The sequence below is a fragment of the Lolium perenne genome, chromosome 4, assembly GCF_019359855.2.
Source record: "Lolium perenne isolate Kyuss_39 chromosome 4, Kyuss_2.0, whole genome shotgun sequence".
NCBI classification, from domain to species: domain Eukaryota; kingdom Viridiplantae; phylum Streptophyta; class Magnoliopsida; order Poales; family Poaceae; genus Lolium; species Lolium perenne.
This window is the reverse complement of record NC_067247.2, coordinates 275,995,619-276,014,544: the sequence shown is the minus strand read 5'-3', so window position 1 is coordinate 276,014,544 and position 18,926 is coordinate 275,995,619. Positions and strand designations below refer to the sequence as shown.

The 18,926-nt window shown below is 41.7% G+C and overlaps 3 protein-coding genes and 1 long non-coding RNA gene across 9 annotated transcripts; 1 reads left to right on the top strand and 3 right to left on the bottom strand.

Annotated features, from left to right (window-relative positions):
- The first annotated feature begins 1,655 nt into the window (after positions 1-1,655).
- LOC127295473 (probable 26S proteasome non-ATPase regulatory subunit 3) lies at positions 1,656-7,237 on the top strand. Of its 6 annotated transcripts, none has more exons than XM_051325430.2 (10): positions 1,656-1,838; positions 1,953-2,143; positions 2,599-2,736; positions 2,804-2,940; positions 3,066-3,099; positions 3,186-3,296; positions 3,852-3,931; positions 5,269-5,376; positions 6,490-6,585; positions 6,818-7,237. In XM_051325430.2, the coding sequence occupies exons 1-8, from the start codon at positions 1,745-1,747 to the stop codon at positions 5,300-5,302; spliced, it is 819 nt and encodes a 272-aa protein (XP_051181390.1). In that variant the 5' UTR covers positions 1,656-1,744; the 3' UTR covers positions 5,303-5,376; positions 6,490-6,585; positions 6,818-7,237. The 6 variants fall into 6 exon arrangements, with proteins under 6 accessions (XP_051181390.1, XP_051181387.1, XP_051181389.1 ...); XM_051325427.2 differs by having other exon boundaries at positions 6,706-7,237; XM_051325429.2 differs by lacking the exon at positions 6,490-6,585.
- Positions 7,223-14,136, bottom strand: LOC127347644 (ATP-dependent DNA helicase MER3 homolog). The gene is made up of 13 exons (XM_071818163.1): positions 14,094-14,136; positions 13,767-13,804; positions 13,571-13,592; positions 13,278-13,490; positions 12,980-13,136; positions 12,840-12,891; positions 12,329-12,400; positions 12,180-12,229; positions 11,947-12,064; positions 9,262-9,485; positions 8,813-8,856; positions 7,711-8,739; positions 7,223-7,311 (listed from the first exon to the last, which is right to left on the bottom strand). Exons 1-13 carry the CDS (start codon positions 14,125-14,127, stop codon positions 7,223-7,225), a joined length of 2,142 nt encoding a protein of 713 aa, XP_071674264.1. The 5' UTR covers positions 14,128-14,136.
- LOC139830023 (uncharacterized) lies at positions 9,602-10,312 on the bottom strand. The gene is made up of 3 exons (XR_011743626.1): positions 10,262-10,312; positions 10,131-10,148; positions 9,602-9,645 (listed from the first exon to the last, which is right to left on the bottom strand). It is a non-coding gene; the product is annotated as an uncharacterized lncRNA (long non-coding RNA).
- A 79-nt stretch (positions 14,137-14,215) lies between the features above and the next one.
- Positions 14,216-18,924, bottom strand: LOC139830064 (ATP-dependent DNA helicase MER3 homolog). The gene is made up of 5 exons (XM_071818162.1): positions 18,899-18,924; positions 14,952-15,135; positions 14,692-14,853; positions 14,352-14,589; positions 14,216-14,256 (listed from the first exon to the last, which is right to left on the bottom strand). Exons 1-5 carry the CDS (start codon positions 18,922-18,924, stop codon positions 14,216-14,218), a joined length of 651 nt encoding a protein of 216 aa, XP_071674263.1.
- Between the last annotated feature and the right edge of the window lie 2 nt (positions 18,925-18,926).

The window sequence follows — 18,926 nt, the reverse complement described above, 5'->3', positions numbered from 1 at the left end:
ATCCTTCAGATGCTAGACCATAATCTTCTTGTAGCCCTTTCTATTTAATAAAGTCCCGAAAAAAAGGTGTCGGATATGGCCAGCACCTTTGGTCCCGTCACGGTCCACCAACACGGCCGTCACCTCCACGGGCACTTCCTCTGTTATGTTAGCATGCTACCCGAACAGAAACTTTCAACGTCAAAGAAGTGCTTTCGCCTCCAACTGAGAGCTTTGTACCCCAAGATTCCATGGCTAAATTTGACAAGTGTTGACTCGGAATATTTAGGAACTCGGTCAAGTTTTCAGCAAAGAGATTCTGTAATTTACATGCATTGGGCATAAGTTTGGAACTGACCGTCCAATTAATGGATATGCATTGGGCATTAGTCTAGAACTGGATTTTTTTTTTGGACTTGTAAGTAGATTTGGATTTTATTAATTTGTTATTTGGACTGGATGTGAACTGGATCAAGTATATTTCGACAAACGCTGGATAGTTCGATTTGACTTGGATATTCATCCATTTCCAGGTTTAATTAGGCATGGTCCCAAGGTAACGCAAGACACGTAGGAAAAAACAAGCTACAACGGTTGCGCTACATCTCCAGGATCTTGGGTATGCAAGGCAGTAAAGTGTCATATTAAACTTCCGATTAACAAGGGTGCTGATTTACTCAAAAGAAAAGGCAAGGATGCTGATGTTGAGCCATTCAGTAGAAAAGGTGAACGACAAAACCACCATGACATGGACCGATCGATTAGCACTTTAACTGAGTGATGGAATTTTTCTTAGGGGCGTGGGATGCATAATTTGTGGTAATTTCATACTCTACTCTCTGGTGTTCTCTTTTGGTTATATTTCCCTACTTTTGTGGAAGTGATTGCACAGTGCGCGAGTTCCATCGGCAAAAGGCGTTCCAGTCTTCCCCATTGATAGATTTGTATAATTTTGTTGGGGCTAATTTGCTCTTCACTACAAGTCTGCAAAGATTAATAAAAAACACTTGTAAATGTGTAGCAGAGACCTGTGAAAAGTGATACCTGATTCTGTAAATTGATCATTGCTTTCAAATGTTCATGCATGAGTTATCTTTAGAGAAACTGATTTGTAGACGACAACACAGAAGGGCATTGCACGGAAGAAGTGATGTTTAATATGCATTATATCCATAGCATTTGTACACAGCAGAGAAACCGAGAAAGGTATTCAAACAAATAATGGCATACGAAAAATAATACTCTTGAACATAAGTTGTCTAGCTAACGCCTCTGGTAGGTTACCGTTCCATATTTCAAGCACAACATTGACCAGACCTATACAAGATATTTGCAAGATCACAGGAAGGAGAAGATACTCTTGAACTCTCACTACGTCACGTACGGCAATTTGCGGCACTTTGATGCAGGCACTTTTATAACGTGCCGTTAATGATAGGTTTAGGCGGCATTTATTCTCAATAGTGCCACTGATGATCATTTAATTACCGGCTGTTAGAAAAAAGTGCCGCCAATGCTGGAGAAGCACAGGCAGAACTGAATGTGCCGCTAATTTTTCGATGATTAACGGTAGAATCTAAAAAGTGCCGCAAAAGTTAGGAGGATTAGCGGCAGTTTTTAATCCGCCTTTGTTGTATGGATGGACGGGTCAAGTCTGTTGAGAAAAGTCAACAGCCTTACCCATTCTCTCACCTCACCGCACGAACGCTCGCTACCTGCCTTCACACTCCTCGCTCCCGTCCCCCCTCGCGACGCCGACGCCGCCATGCCGGTGGACGTCGAGATGAACGACTCCGTGGCTCCCGCGCCCGTCGTTATCTCTGCGATCGCCGACGTCCCCGCTCTCTCTACCTTGCAACGTGAGTAGCCTCTCGTCTCCCAGTGCCCCTCCCCCAAAACCCTAGATCAGCTTCCGGCGCCGTGGGCGCTGGACGGGAGGTAGCTAACGCATGTATTCCTGGCGGTGCGTGCAGATCTGAAGGAGATCGCGTCGGTGATCGAGGCCGGGTCGCTGACCAAGGAGGTGCGCCGGATCTCCCGCGCCGTCCGCCTCACCGTCGCCCTCCGCCGCCGCCTCGCCCCCCGCGACGTCGCGGCCTTCCTCGCCTTCGCGCTGCCCTCTTCCTCCGATGCCTTCGCCCACCTCTCCCCGCTCCTGCCCAAGGTATTTTCAGCACCCAACTTCAGTGCGCTCCTAATTCTCGAGGGTAAACCAGCAATTATGCCTGAATCTGATGGAACACAAAGGATTTGGGCGTCGCATGCTATATTTGTTTGTCTGAATGTGTCTTGGCTGTCAAATCGCATGGCAGATCATTCTGGATTGATTGGCTTTTTAGAAGCGAATGGAAAACCATAATCTAGATAATCGTTGTAAAGCAGCTGTCGCCGTATGATTATGCGGTACAAGCATCTGAGTTTTCACTATTGAAGTCCACGACGAACCTGGTTCCTTCTGTTCTGATGCTTAATTGGTATTCCGCAAATTCGTAGTTTGAAATTGGTGCATAGAGGTTTAAACTTCTTCCAGTTTCATTCTGCACACATTAAAAAATTGAAACTGGAGGCTTCTCTTGCTCAGAGATTTTTGACATTTCATCTTAATATTACCATTTTTAGGAAGATGGAACTGAGATGGATGTTGATACTGCGGCTCCAGTAGCTCAAGTTTCAATCAAGCATGGTCTCCCAGAGATTGAAATATACTGCTACTTGCTTGTGTTGATTTTCCTTATTGATCACAAGAAGTACGATGAGGTATGTCATGGAATTTCCTCCACTTCATCATCATTTGTGAAGCATACCAATTTGATTTTCTCTCCAGGCTAAAGCATGTGCCAACGCTAGCATTGCTCGTCTGAAGAATCTCAATAGGAGGACTGTTGATGTTTTGGCTTCTAGGCTATACTCGTATTACTCATATGCACATGAACTCACCAACAGCCTTGCTGAAATTCGTGGGTGAGTTATTCCAACAGTATGCTCTTGTGTCTCTGAGTAACCAGTAAGCTCCTTTTCCTGTTTGATCCTGCTTTCATGTGCCTCATACAATTGGTGCTCTGCATAACTCTCCTGGGGTTGCACAGCATGGCAACTTTGCACCGTGATGAGCTTGGCCAGGTTGTTCTGAGACACTAGTCTTCAATTTCAGACTTGTAACTTAAATATTGTCAAGTCATGTGGTTGACTTTTGGTTTCCATGGCAGGAAACACTTCTTAACCTGCTTCTTCGCAATTACCTGCACTACAACTTGTCCGACCAGGCAGAAAAACTTAGGTTAAAGGCACCACGTTTTGAAGCACATTCCAATCAGCAGGTAACTATCATTCATCAAGTAGTTTAGTTTCTCTCCTGTATGTATGCCAAGTTGTTACAGTTGAATTGGAATTGCAATATGCTTTTATTGTCTGTGCCGAGGCTGGTTATCGATTTAATGATGAATGGCCTATGAAATTGTCGTTTGCTTTTGTAGAGATGTTATTGTAGACCAGTACTAACCTCTCTACTTCTACCACAGTGGTACTTGGCCTATGAAATTGTCGTTTGCTTTTGTAGAGATCTTATTGTAGACCAGTACTAACCTCTCTACTTCTACCATAGTTCTACTTGGCCTATGAAATTGTCATTTGCTTTTGTAGAGATCTTATTGTAGACCAGTACTAACCTCTTTACTTCTACCACAGTTCTGCCGGTATCTGGTCTACTTGGGCAAAATTAGAACAATTTGGCTGGAATACAAATCTTTAGCTCCAACTACTAATTAGTTATAAGTTTTTTGTACAAGATTTAAATATTGAAAAACTATCGCATGATACTTCCTGAGGTATGTTTTTGTTGCTTCCTGTAACTGACTCTCCTTTTTTATCTTCAGGTTTGTACTTCTAAAATGAACTTGACTGACGAGGTTTGGAAGATTAATTCTCCAGACCGAATAAAATCAGTCCTGCTGATGTGAGTGTCTTCCCTCGATCAGGCTGTTAAATATTACTGAAATCTGCACTCTTACTACTACAACATAAGAAATCTCATTATGCTCGATTTAATTGTCATGGCAACAATTCCTTAAATCCCTTAAAATGTTATCATAGTATGTTAACCTTATCGTAGCGGTGAGATGGTCTAGCTTTTCAACTGGGAATCGTGGAATAACTTAAGCAATTTATGATACGAATTTAAGAAGTTGACCTGGTGTATTTTGATAACCTGTTATAACATGTGCACTTCATAATGTAGATAGGATTTCAACAGATAAAAAAAGGAATACAAGTTGCAGTTCATAATGTAGAGAACATGGGTTTTGAAGTATGTAGTTCTCATGGTTTTCTTAGACTAGTTTTTAAGGTATCACGTGGCCTTGTCTTGTTTAAAATAGACGGGAACTTGTTTCTGTATTCAGAGATGGTTGAAATCCTCCCAGGTTGATATATTGGCTGCAGTAGGCTAAACACTACGTGTGAAGGTAAACACAACGCTAGTCAGTGGCGGAGGACGAAAAAAAAAGTTTGCTATGGCGAAGTTAATAGCTTACAGGAAAAACCGTGATGCAAAATCAAGCAATCCATATATTAACTACCTATAATAAATCAGCGGGACATAAAACTGATCTTTAATACCTGTTCTACCAAGAAAACTGATAAAAAGAACATGCTTTGGCCATGCTCTAGTCAGGAAATTAGTTACAATGGCCAAATCAAGCTATGGCATAAGCCATACCTTGCCAGAATGGGTCCTCCGCCACTGACGCTAGTTGACATTGGCACCCAAAGGTGGTATTTCTCTCTTTGGTCATGCTCTACTGCTAGACCAATTGATCACTCTGTGCTATATTTTCTTAATGCTGTGAGAGAAATTCAGTATTCATATCAATTGTTTATGTTGAGGTAGACATGTATCGAGGCACTAGGAGCTGCTAATTTTTCAAGTTCATATTAAGTTGATGTGAACTGTAAGATTTACTGCTGTTTGATGTTCTAGTAGCCACCGTTGTAGGATTATTAGTGGATGGTAGAGGAAGTGTATTTTGAGTTCATGGGCATGTATCCATCCTATATTTAGTTTTTTGGCAGATGTCTCAAGTGTCCCCATATCCTAGTATGTTCATCCTGAACTCTTAATGATTACAAAGTGCAACTACGGTGGCTTGTGTTCTTGTTGCCTTCGCTATTTATTGCTTGTATTAGTGTTTCCTTGCTTGAGCTTTGCTAAACGAGATTAAATTTCCGTTTCTGAATCACCTCTCTTTATGAATTTGAGATGATTGACTTGTGTGTGTTGTGTCCACCGTGTAGCGAGAAGTTTTATCAACAAGGCCTGGAGGATTAGGCTTGCCATGGACATGGCAGTGACAGTCAACCGCAGCCTTGCATCAATGCACCGGGCTTACTTCTCCGCTTCAGGTATATATAGATAAGGAGGACTACCTAGACTAGAGTTCCTGCAGCAGACCAATTCTTATTCCTTCTTTTGCTCTTCAGATCCAAGTTTCCTTTTACCTTGTGCAATCCAATTGTCACCAATATTCCAGTCCAAAATCTTGTCAAAAATGTTCCAAAGTGCTCCAATCAGCTAACTGCTGGAACAAATGCATTTAATCATTGTTCTAAAATCAAACTGTTCCCAGTTGTAGGTGACGTCACTTTAATTCTTTAGTCCATTTTCATCATATGTTACTGTAAAATGGTTGTTGCTACACTTGGATATTGAGATAGTATCTGAAGTATTTGTTCTGTACTCTGTGTCTCTGTTTGCATTCTTTTGAAGGAAAATATTTAAGCAGCTCTACCTACTGTTCCTCTGTCTTTCTTATCTTTTGAAACTTGAATAATCTGTATTTGTCATTTAAGTAGGACACTACCTATTTGACCGATGTCCACAAGTTCTGAAACAATCAAATTGCTTGATTTGTTTTTTTATTCTTAAACCAACTTAGCTGGAGTGCATGAACCTGTATTTGCTTGGACATAAATATCAACATGGTGAATGGACGTTAAGACTGCTTAATCTTAAACATATTTTTTTTGCGAATGTAATCTTAAACATATATTATATTGTAAAAAAAATTAAATAGCAACACGGTGAATGGACGTTAAGCCTGCATAATCTTAAACATATATTATCTTGTAACCAAAATTAAATAGCACATTTATGTTTAATCTTTTCTGGTGGCATTTATAGGTTCCCTTCGTTCCCTATTAATTGACTCTAATTTATTACAACTTTTTACTAAATCAGAGTCAATTAATAGGGAACACAGGGAGTACTTGCTTGCTTATATCACACCCTTTTCATGCTACCCCTACAAAAAAAGATTGGCAATTGAAATTCTTTGAACAGTTAATCAACAGTTGACAAAAAACATTCAACCTGCTGTCGACTATGTCCAGTCTTATTCACTTGCATTTCTTTTCACATTTAATGACATGACACTTTCCTTTGAATCTTTTACTAGTTCATTGCTCCCTGATCTGCTTATATTTTGATTAGTTTTTATTTAACCTTTTGTTGTGTAGAATAAGATTGTATAGGGATCTGTCGATGTCGAACTATTCTTAGAGGCTGCACTTGGTTTATATTATGGAAAAGTAAACAAACCTGACAGGCTAAAGGTGATCATTGTATTGCTTACTGCTTAGGGACATGTTACAGTTACACAATCAAACATGAATTGGATTTATTGTGTTCTCAGCTACTCAACTTACCTCTAATTCGGAACATACATTCTGTAGGCTCTTTTACTTCTTGCACTCTCCATTGAGGCAGATCCAAGCACAATTATTCTGTGGGTGTTTTATCTTCATATTTACTATCAAAAGGATGAAGGACTTGGAACATTTTCAGTGAACTGCAGGAGGGTGGGTGGAGGGCGGAGGGCGCGCTCACCGGTGCTCTGGCATCATGCTCGACGAGGAAGAGGGCTTGGCGTCGGGGACGTGAACCTGGCTGTGGCGTTGGATGCATGGCGCAGCTGGCGCAACTTCCTCTGGCCGCACGACGAGGCATCTGGCCGCGCGGCGAGGCAGGGCCCAAACTCCATGACAACTTTCTTCCTCGGCGGCAGATGAACCCTGTTGTTCATGATGAGGAGATCAACCCTGTTGTGTATTTTATCTAATGGTTTCAAACCATGTTGTTCATGATGTGGAGATGAACCCTGTTGGTCATGTAAGTTAGATGCCTGGATTGTGAATCCTTGAATGTTTCAAAATGTTGGTTTCAAACCTAGATTGCTTGGAAATATTGGTTTTAAACATTGCTTGACTTCTTGAGTGTGATGCATGCTTGATTGTAGATTGCTTGAATGTTTGCAGGCAGTATAGCAACCTTAAAAATGCCTAAGAAAATAATCAGCGGCACCAGAATTAAAAGCCTGAAAAAGTAATTGTAGGCATCCTTTAAAAGTGCCGGCAAAATTTTTAGATGGTATCCCTAGAAAAGTGCCAGTAAAAAGATTTCGTGACATTTTCTGAAAAGTGCCGGCAAAAAGATTCTATGGCATTTTCGGAAAGTGCCAGCAAAAAGATTCCATGGCATCTTTCAAAAGTGCCGGCAATATTAACTAGCGGCATTTTTGGAAGTGCCTTAAAATATAATTAACGACACTTTTCTAAAAATGCCGGCAAAGACCTACCTCGACTGGAATAAACGCAACACTTTTTTTTGTGCCTTGAAAAATCTTTGCCGGCACTTTTGGTACCTTTGCCGGCACTTTTTTGTGCCGGCAATCTGGGTACCTGATGCAGTGTCTCTGCTCTTTGAACTTGCCAATATATCTTTGCAATACTCTTGAATCCTGAGAGGCTGAACTGCGGCTGGAACTTGCTTTGTAGATTGCATAGCCTGGAAATCTGAGAAGGGGAGGCCGAAAACTAATTTGTTCTTCTCTGGCGGGTTGTCCGCTCTGCCTGCAAACTGCAGAGAGTTCACTTCAGGAGTTCTGCTCAAGACATTGCTCTTCTCCGACGAGCTGTCCATTTTGCCTGCAAACTGGAGACAGTTCTCATCAGAAGTTCTGCTGAAGACCTTGCTCTTTTCAGGTGGGCTCTCCCTTCTGACTGCAAACTGAAGAGTGTTCTCATCAGGCGTTGGCCATGCGACCTTGGTCTTCTCAGATAGGCTGTCCCTTCTGGCAGGAAACTGAAGAGTGTTGTCAACTGGAGGTCTGATCATGACCTTGCACTTTTCAGATAGGCTGTCCATTTTGCCTGCAAATTGACCACTGTTCTCATCAGGTGTTGTCCACGCGACCTTGGTCTTCTCAGATAGGCTGTCCCTTCTGGCAGCAAATTGAAGAGAGTTTTCATTTGCAATTCTGCTCAGGATCTTGCTCTTCTCAGATGGGCTGTCCCTCCTGCCTGGAAACTGAAGAGAGATTTCATAAGGAGATCTGGTCAGGATCTTGCTCTTCTCAAGTGGGCTGTCAATTTTCTCTGCAAATAGAGAGCAGCTCTTCTCTGAACTTCGGCTCAGGATCCTCCGACACTTCTCGGCTGTATTGGTCGGAGACACTGTAGCCTCGGTATGTTCAGAATCCATTGGTGACACCTCATTCGCATGCAGGCTTCCCTGATCTAAGTCAAACTGGTCCCTCGATGTCTTCATCTTCTTCAGTATCAAAGGTTCATAGGAGCTATCCATGGACTTCGACAACATCAGAGTTGGAAAATCTCTGGATTTCTTGCGTATGTGATCGAATATTGTCTTGCTGGTGGCACCTTTGCATTCTGCTTCTACTGGTTCATAAAACGACGCATCTTCCGTATCTAGGCATGGGATTATAGACACTTTTGTTAGCAAAGTAAATAAAGCAGACATTGTTTTCTAGTATTGTGTTACCTCCATTGTCTTCTTCAAGTAGTAGATCAAAGCTGGGGACCTCTCTGCAGTCATCAGAATATCACCTCAGCAAATTATACTTAAAAGAGAAGGTTCAAAGAATATGGTCCTATAGACTAAATACGAAGATCAAAGTCTGACATGTGATCGAAGTTTCAACAATAGCTGCGAAGCATAGCAATTCTCTGGCGATCTAAGGTAATCATTGCAGATATTTGCTACTCCCTCCGATCCATGATATGTGTCGTGGTTTTAGTTCAAATTTGACTAAAAATGAACTAAAACCACGACCCTTACCATGGATCAGAGGGAGCACTAAAGAACCCTAGCATTTTCTTTCCTTAAACAATAGACTAATGTCCAAGCAGGCAAGTGTTCTGTTGTTGGTTACTCTGCTGAAAGCAAATCAATTCTGGAATTCTTGGAGGAGTAGTAGGTTAAGCACTTACAGTGATGCCAAGTTGTTAAATTTTCTCGTTCCAGGAATATTTTCAGCTTTGTCTGGAGCGTTGACACTGTCATCATCTTCTGTAACACAAACCTCTTTTGATAGTGGGCTCCGTCCAATGTGAGCTTGAGTTGTCCTGGAGCTAACCAAGCAAAGATCAGCAGGAAGATTGGTCACATGCAAATCATCCTCCCTGCTGATCACATGCTTCTTGTGGACATCATAAAATTTAAAGCACAGTACATGTCAGCATAAACTTGTAAAATGACCTTCAATTTGCCAAACAATAACTATCTGTTGAAGCTATTACCGTGTTCTTCAAATATCAGATCAGCCTTTAGTGTCACCCTGGGGGCACGGCACAAAAAGTTTTACAGAATATGGGCTGCAATTAACAGAACAGCCAGTGAGAGTAATTCGGAGCAACATAGTTTTGATTTTGGCTTTAGAGTACAGCAAGTTCCTCAATGATTGGTATCTGGTTAAGCAATTTTATTCATGTCTACTATCACTGTGCTATGTTTGCTTGGTTTAACAGTCCGAGAGCTCGTACCAGTTTACGGTCAGGAAGAGGCTGCTATGGGGCAAGTGAACTTTGCCTGTTGAATCAGACAGAGGTGCTTGTTTGGTAGTTAGCACAACAGGTAATAGCCTAACCAAAAAAGAAAGGTTGCTGTAATAGACTGCTACTCTGCTAGAAAATCTATTGAAATTATAAACGTAACGAAAAGAATATCTCCCTTGAAGAACCAACAGAGAATTTGACAGTCAAGTTCATTTGCTTGTTAGTCTCCATAACGATGGTTCAAATATTTTCTGAAGCCCAGTTAAAAAATGTTTGCAGAAATAACAAAACTTCAGAATTATTACCTGGAAAACTCTCGAGCCCTTTAAAGGAGAGTCGGAAATGATGCCAACAATAACCAAAAAAATAACAAACTACCATCAGTAAAACAAAAGGATCCTAGAGGGCATCAAGATTATAAAATAAAACCACTGACCTTATTTTCTCATGAAAAAGGATCATATTGTCTTCCTCCGAGCCCACAACCTGGCAAAAATAATTTAACAATTTGTAGGTTTAAGCACCATTGGATGATAAAAAAAACAAAGATAAAAGATGTACCATGTCAGCAGAGTTCTGTTTACTGGATCGAACTGCCTGTGATTGACTACTTAGGGTTACAATAATGGTTAATTTTCCTTGTCTGTTTCCAACATCTTCAATTTGTATGTCAATTTTTGGTGGTAATGCTGACAAGGATTCCTTTATCTGATTTTCAAATGGATAATTGCGCCCCGTTGCACTTTCCAGCTTTCTAGCGTCAGCAGCTGCAAGGCTCTCGAAGGAATCAACTCCAACATTCTTCAGGGCCTGGGATACCAGTCATTAAATCAACATTTAATTATGCATTCTTTCTATATAGGAGTGCCTAAATAACAAAGGCTAGAAATTAATAACCTTTGCTGTAACAATTCCAATTCCAGGAAGTTGTTTCAGTAAAAGTGGACTACTTTCCCAAAGTTTTTGGTCTAGGCATTTCCCAAGGAGCATAGAGTTGATGGCAGATTTGTAACTCTTTTTGTATATGAAATATTCTTTCATGCATTTGGCGATCCTACACCCATTTGGCAGAGCGGCAGATGATATACAATAAATCTTCTAAACTGCAACATGCAGAAGCTTTGACAATAAGCTTCATTGTAGAAACTTCAGATAGAATTTTGTCACCAGCCTCCCAGGTTCTGAGCAAGAAGATGCATGTCAAAAGAGTTACTTCATGTACAATTGCAATACAGACACATATGCAACTGATGCGACTAACTGAGAATACTGAGACTTCTAAATAGCAATTTGCGGACGAATGAATTCGAGACCAGATGAAAACTAATAATAAAGTTATATTACAAGATTACGGTTCATGCTGCATGCCCAACCCTCTGATACTTCTCTGAGTACTTGATATCTTCTCTAACACAATTCTGTACGCTAAAATTGTCCCATCAGAACTCCAGTATGGTATTGCAAAGAGGTGAAACCACAGAAATGATCATTCCTTAAGTATGTACAGGTACCACTCTGTTACAAATAGTAGTTCATGCTTTTCTCCAAAAATTAAATCGCACTAACACTAAAGCAACTGTTAGTAGCAGAGTAGTGGCACATTCCAAAGTAGACTCTGAATATGATTTCAAAGTTATGATTTTCACTCTTGGGAGGGTACAGAAGTCTATAGCCTACTTCGCACAAACATCAGATATAGAAGGGATTTAACAAAATTGGAAGACACTATGTTCATTCATACTATAGGTTGAAAACTGTTGCATATGACATCATTGCATTATACGGTTGTAAATTTCTTGAAAAATGGAAAGTTACCTAATGGTTTTAGAAGAAAACCATCTTCATCTGTCCAAATTAGCCCATACTCACCCAACTCATGTATCTTCTCAACACATATATCTGTAAATTCAATCCTAAAAGATCAATGTTTCATGATTTCATGAGAGAACCGTACATCCACAAAGTTCAGTAAATATACCTCTCATTTGTTTCTCAAGGAGATCACAAGGAATCCCTCTCTTAATTCCATAGTGCTCAGGATTCTGGTAATTTATATTGTCGTAAGTTAGATCATGCATTTAAACCAAAGAGATTTAAAGATCAAGAGTAATACGTTCATGCCTTTTTTATCCTGATGTACAAATATGAACACTTGAGCCATTCAATTGCCAAAGTTATGTCAGACACTGTCAATTGAACAATTTCTGCGTTCAAATGCTCCACTGCGCATGGCAGCAACCTGAACATAGTATCTATACTCAGCCAGAGGTTTCAAATGAAGCACCAGCATGTCACAGTTAAGTTTCAGTTGAAATAACACGTGAGAACTTTTCAACTGAACATCGAGAACTTACTGAGACTCAACCATTTCACATCCACGGAGAAGGTTCTCATATAGATGAACCTACAGGACAAATTACGGCGGGTTAGACCAATAAGCCAATACACATCTTTGAGTTGGAAGTATTTCAAAATTAACAAGACAGAAGCAAAGTTAAATTACTGTTTCTCTTCTTGTCATAATTACAACTGTTCCAGTATCATCAAATGGAGGACGGCCAGCCCTCCCACACATCTGAGGATGACCAAGGCTTTGTCAGTGAAGCAAGAGAATGATCACACACTATTGTTTAAATTATAAAGTGTAAAGAACTTTGATAATTGAGTTCAAATACATATTAATTTTCACTACATATAATACACACTACAGGAAACAAGAATTTAGCATATCCAATTAATTATGGAAACAAGTCAGAACCAACTTACCATGTTATTAAAAGAAAAGTTAACATATAACAATATGAATATTTAATGAAGACTGCAATAGATTCAGTAACCTGTGCTTTTAATTTTGTATCCATTGGTCAATCAGGTAAAAAACTAAAAATACCTTAAGAAACAAGCATATCATTAAAGCTCTAAGAAACAACACACAGAAATGCTATGAGCAGACGGTGCATATCCTTTGTTTTCAAATAATGATCGACAGGAGTAGCTGAGACTTAATAGTACACCTGAAGCACCATGGATCTCTCATACTCTATATACGAGCTCTTCTCTTTGTTGCTACAAAATATATGAATATAGAAAATATCATAAAAAGGAATAATAGAAAGTAGAAAGAATTCCGTCATATTAAAAAAAGGGTTCTCACAAAAACTGTGTCGACTTTATAACTACTGTATGTGCAGGTACGTTGATGCCCTGTGCCAAAGTATTTGTCGTGCATAGAATTTGAAGATCGCCCTTCAGGAAAAGCCCTTCAACAAGACTCCGGTCCTTTGAGCCAAGACCACCATTATGAAAACCAACTGAAATTTGGAATTACAATTACTTCAGTGTAAATTTAGGTAACACCTAACATAACTTTCTAGACAAGAAAAGAAAAATAATTGGAATTAATAGAAAGATTAGAAAGTTGAGATTGCCCAGAGGACAAGATTCAACATAACCTCCATGCACGATGCAAGACTGCAGCTGCTTGTCATTACAGGTTAAGGAAGCCTCCCGTAGACGTTCATATTGCTGCATCGATTTCATGAACGGATTTGAATAGCGATGAGACCCTCCAGTTTGTGAAAGGCACTGTGCTGCTTCTTGTGCACCTTTTCTTGTAGAACAGAAAACAAGTGCAGACTTCCCTCTTGAATGTTGCATCAGTATATCTGTAATCAATATTCGCTTTCTATTTGAGCACTGAAATTTGGACAAAGGAACTTACATGATAGTAATGCCACTTACTTACCGAAAATGAAACTTTGCAGCCTCTACAAGTTAAAGACACAAAAAAAAATTGTGAGATTTGAGTCAGTTTGATGCCCAACATTTCTTCAGAAGAAAATATTGTGCACATAGTATGACAGAATATATCTGAACACTTATTCTTAGCTTCCCCATATAATTTTTAAAAACGAACATTATCAGATAGGAATTTTGCGTACCCTCTCAAAAAGGAAGTCATTTTTGGCTGCAGCATAACCTAAATGGCACAGTAAAATATTTTTTTTTTTTTTTTTTGCGAATGAGCACAGTAAAAAAAATTAATTAGGGAAAACAAAACAATAGCTTACAGTTCTAAAGATTGTCAGAGGTGCTAACGTCTAATAAGCAGGTAAGGGGAATACACATGTTCCATAATTTTGTATAACAAAGCTCAAGCAGTTTTGTGATACAAAAAATCTTATGGGTTGCCAAACCATTGCATCGACCTTGCTTATGCACTCATAAGCTCATCCAGATTCCAATATGATGAGAAGCCTGAATCATACCAAGAACTTTGGTTGTCAACTTCACTGGCCTCATCTCTTCTCCAAATCTGCAAAGGAACATACTGCGAATAAGAAAAATTCACCGGTAGTATTCTAGTTTATCTTTGAGGGGCTTAGTTCAGTTACCTTTTCAGTCCTTCAGGGGGTGCTAGAAGCCACTCCGCTGTGAATTCGCAAGGGTAATACATAAGTTCCTTTCCCAGAGGATAATGGTGGTAAAAATTGCATAATGACGACATAATGTGCAGAATTACCAACCTATATCCTCAGCATTAGAGATAGTGGCAGAGACTGCTATGAATCGAACATTTGCGAGAGGAGAAGATTTCATGTGGCCAAGTCTAGAAAGCATTTTTATTCTACTGACCACTGCTTCCAGGGAAGCACCACGCGGATCATTGAGGAGATGAACCTCATCGATAAGGACCAGAGCAATATCACTGAAGAAACCCAGTCCTCCATCCCTTATTCCATTACGACTCATAGAATCGAATTTCTGCACGCAAATGTTATGGTTGTTAAACAAAGCAGGGAAATAGTCTGCAGAAGGGAGGTTTATTTAGATCATATAAGACACAAAGCAGCTAGTGACACAAACCTCGGGAGTGGTGAGGATTAAATCAGAATCATGTATGGCCTTCCTGTTGTAGAACTCACTATCACCAGTCATCTCCAAGCAACTGATCCCCAACGTGCCCAGCTTCGCCGTCCAGTCCCGCATCTTCTCCTGCACCAGCGCCTTCATGGGAGCGATATAGATCTAACCACGCAGCCCAAATGAAGCACAGAGTGATTAGCGTCCTTGACTCCCAAGGTTAGCACCAGCATGTTGTTTGAGAAAAGGTAGCAGGCGCATACTGTTTTCAGAGTTCCTTTTACCAGGCTGAACCTCCAGTCTGGTGTGAGGAACCTGGAGAGGAGCCTCAGAATGCAGAGCTCAAACAGCACGGTCTTACCGCTCCCAGTGGGTGCGGAGACAACCATGTTCACATCCGAGAGGTAACACGCGGGGAAGCACTCGCTCTGCAAGGAATTGAAGTATCTGCAGAGAAGCCAGAACAGGACGTTACTACAGTACTGTGAGTACCACTACCAACCATGCCACAAAGCAGTCCAAATTCAATCCCGCAATAGCGCCTAATTTTCGGCTGAACAAGTTCGAACCTATTGGCTTGCCAGGCTAGTAGTCTCATGCCCTAGGATTGTAAAAAACGAGACCAGCCAGGACTAGCCCATGGCGGCATGAGTTGAGGCATATGGATCAACAATGGGATTTGTCCATCCCGATGACGGATAGATATACTCTGGGCCCTCTCGGTGGAATGTCGTCTAATGTCTTGCAAGCATATGAATAAGTTCATAAGAGACCACATACCACGGCATTTAGTAAAGAGTACTTGTCAGGAGACGAGGTTGAACAAGGTATAGAGTGATACCGATGATCAAACCTCGGACAAGTAAAATATCGCGTGACAAAGGGAATTGGTATCGTATGTGAATGGTTCATTCGATCACTAAGTATCGTTGAATGTGTGGGAGCCATTATGGATCTCCAGATCCCGCTATTGGTTATTGGTCGAAGTGAGTACTCAACCATGTCCGCATAGTTCGAGAACCGTAGGGTGACACACTTAAAGTTGGATGTTGAAATGGTAGAACTTGAATATGGAATGGAGTTCGAATATTTGTTCGGAGTCCCGGATGAGATCCCGGACATCACGAGGAGTTCCGGAATGGTCCGGAGAATAAGATTCATATATAGGATGTCATTTTATGTGTTTGAAAATGATTCGGAGGGTTCTATGGAAAGTTCTAGAAGGTTCTAGAAAAGTCCGGAAGAAACCACTAAGGAAGGAGGAGTCCCGGAGGGACTCCACCTCCCATGGCCGGCCAACCCTAAGGGGGAGGAGTCCCAAGTGGACTCCCCAAAGGGGGCCGGCCACCCCCCCACATGGAAGGGGGGAATCCCACCTCAAGTGGGATTCCCACCTTGGGTAGGTTTGCCTATCACATGGAAGGTTTTGGGTTCGGGTCTTATTCGGAGACTTGTAGTCCAACACTTGGGGCTTCCACCTATATAATGAGGGACCAAGGGGAGGGGGCCGGCCACCCAAACACCACAAGGTGGCCGCACCCCATAGTGGCCGGCGCCCCCCTCTCCCAAACCCTAGCCGCCCCACCTCCTCCACCTCTCCCGCAACGCTTAGCGAAGCTCCGCCGGAGTTCTCCATCGCCACCGCCACCACGCCGTCGTGCTGCCGGATTCAAGGAGGAGCTACTACTTCCGCTGCCCGCTGGAACGGGGAGAAGGACGTCGTCTTCATCAACAACCGAACGTGTGACCGAGTACGGAGGTGCTGCCCGTTCGTGGCGCCGTGATCAAGATCTTCTACGCGCTTTTGCAATCGGCAAGTGAACGTCTACCGCAACAACAAGAGCCTCCTCTTGTAGGCTTTGGAATCTCTTCAAGGGTGAGACTCCATAATCCCCTCGTTGCTACCGTCTTCTAGATTGCATCTTGGCTTGGATTTCGTGTTCGCGGTAGGAAATTTTTTGTTTTCTATGCTACGTTATCCTACAGATGGCGGCGGCGGTGACATAAATATTTGTGGATGGAGGCTCGGGTATTTAGGTTTTTCCCGATCGGATGAATTTATAGGAGGAAGGGCGAGGTCGGTGGATGCCCGAGGGGCCCACACCACCCCTAGGCGCGGCCAGGGGGTGGCCCGCGCCTAGGCATGGTGTGGACGCCTCCTGGCACTTCTCCGTCTCTCCTCTAGACTCCGTCTTCGTTACAGTAAAATAGGAATTTTCGCTTTCGTTTCGTCTAATTCCGAGAATATTCCCTGTACAACTTTTCTGAAATACAAAAGCAGCAGAAAACATGAACTAACACTGTGACATCTTGTCAATAGGTTAGTTCCAGAAAATGCATAAAAATGCCATGAAGTGTAAACAAAACATATAGAAATTGATGTAAAACAAGCATGGAGCATAAAAAATTATAAATACATTTGCAACGTATCAAAGCCACAGCCCACGGAGACGCAAAGTTTGCGGGAAGGACGACGCGACCCTTGGTGAAAGGGCAAAATGGTCTTATTAAAAATATGTTTGACGAAATCTACGACGGGAGGAAAAAGAGGAACTTCATTCTTTTTAAGTAGTAGAGATAGAGATAGAGATAGAGATAGAGGAGCCCTGCTCCAGTGCTCCTCCCTAAGAGAAGTTGAGAGGTTATATTGGGTTTTTTTTCCTACCTTAGGCCCGCCGAAACTTATATGCAGCCCATGTATATCCGTCTGTATAGATACGACATCTATACGCCGTGTTAGAAAAAAAGAGAAGTCACATGAACATGTAACCATTCTAGTTGCCTAACTGCGTACGCTTCCGCTGGAATCCGACAACGGCGCTGCCGGACGAAGGAATCGATACGCTGGCACGGATCCTGCTAATTAAGGGTGCGGGCCAAATTATTTGTACGAGACAACGTGAGCCATACGAATACATCTGGGCATGGGCAGCCTGGCCCGGACGGCCCGACCCGGCCCGAAAATCCCGGGCCGGGCCAGGTCGGGCTTGCACTTCGGGCCGGGTTCGGGCCTGAAATCTGAGCCCGAACGTCGGGCCGAGCCGGGTTCGGGCCTTCATTTTTGTGCATTTTAGCCTGGTCGGGCCGGTCTTCTCGGGCCGGGCCGGGCTTTTTGCTCGTTCAGGCCGGGTTCGGGCTTAATTTACAGGCCCGACGATCGGGCCGGACCGGGCTCGGGCCTGACTTTTTACCCGCGGGCTTTTTTAAGCCCGGCCCGAAACCCGGCCCGGCCCGAACTTTGCCCAGGTGTACATACGAACCACTAGAGGGTTGTACATACATGTCAATTTTTTTAATTTTATGGGAAGGGCATGGAAGATCGGGAGCTCCTCGCCACCGATCTGGTCGGTGGCTGTTCGGCACCGCACACCCTTCCACGATCCAGATAATTTAGTGGGCCGCGGCCCATTACGTCAGGTGAGTTTCTTTTTTCCTTTTTCTTCCTTCTTTTCTGTTTTTTCTTTTCTGTTTATATTTTCGTTTTTTAAAATCCAACCGTTTTAAAAACTTTTTTTGAGAAAAAGTTTTTCATAAAATTTGAACAGTTTTCTGAAACCAAAAAAGTTTTTAAATTTGAACATTTTTTCGATTTGAATATTTTTCAAAATTTGAAATTTGAATAATTTTTTAACTCGAACAATTTTCAAAATTGAACGTTTTTAAAAATATGAACAAATTTCGAATGAACGCTTTTTCTATTTGAACAATTTTCATATTTGAACAATTTTCAAATTTTCAAATTTGAACGGTTTTCGAATTTGAACGGTTTTTGAATTTGAACGGTTTTCGAATTTGAACGGTTTTCAGATTTGAACGGTTTTCAAATTTGAACATTTTTGAATTTAAACATTTTCTCAATTTGAACAATTTTTAAAAATAAAAATTTTCGAATCTAAAAAAATACAAACAAAACCGAAACCAGAAAAAAGAAAAAAGAAAAGAAAACAGAAAAAAAACAGAAAAGAAAAAAGAAAAAAGAAGAAAAAAAGAAAAAACGAACTGTTACAGGCCAAATAGCCACAAATGGGCCTGGCCCATACCCGACCGGGGGGTGTGCGGTGGCCGGTAACCACCGACCTGGTCGGTGTATAGGTTTTGCCTGGAAGATCCAGCATCATTATTTTTCGGACCGACAGAGTTGGGCCAAAGGGAGAGCGCCGGAGCAGAGTCGAGATAGAGACAGAGAAAACCCGATGCCATCAAATATTACCTGTATGGCCCAAATGTTCGGCCCATCT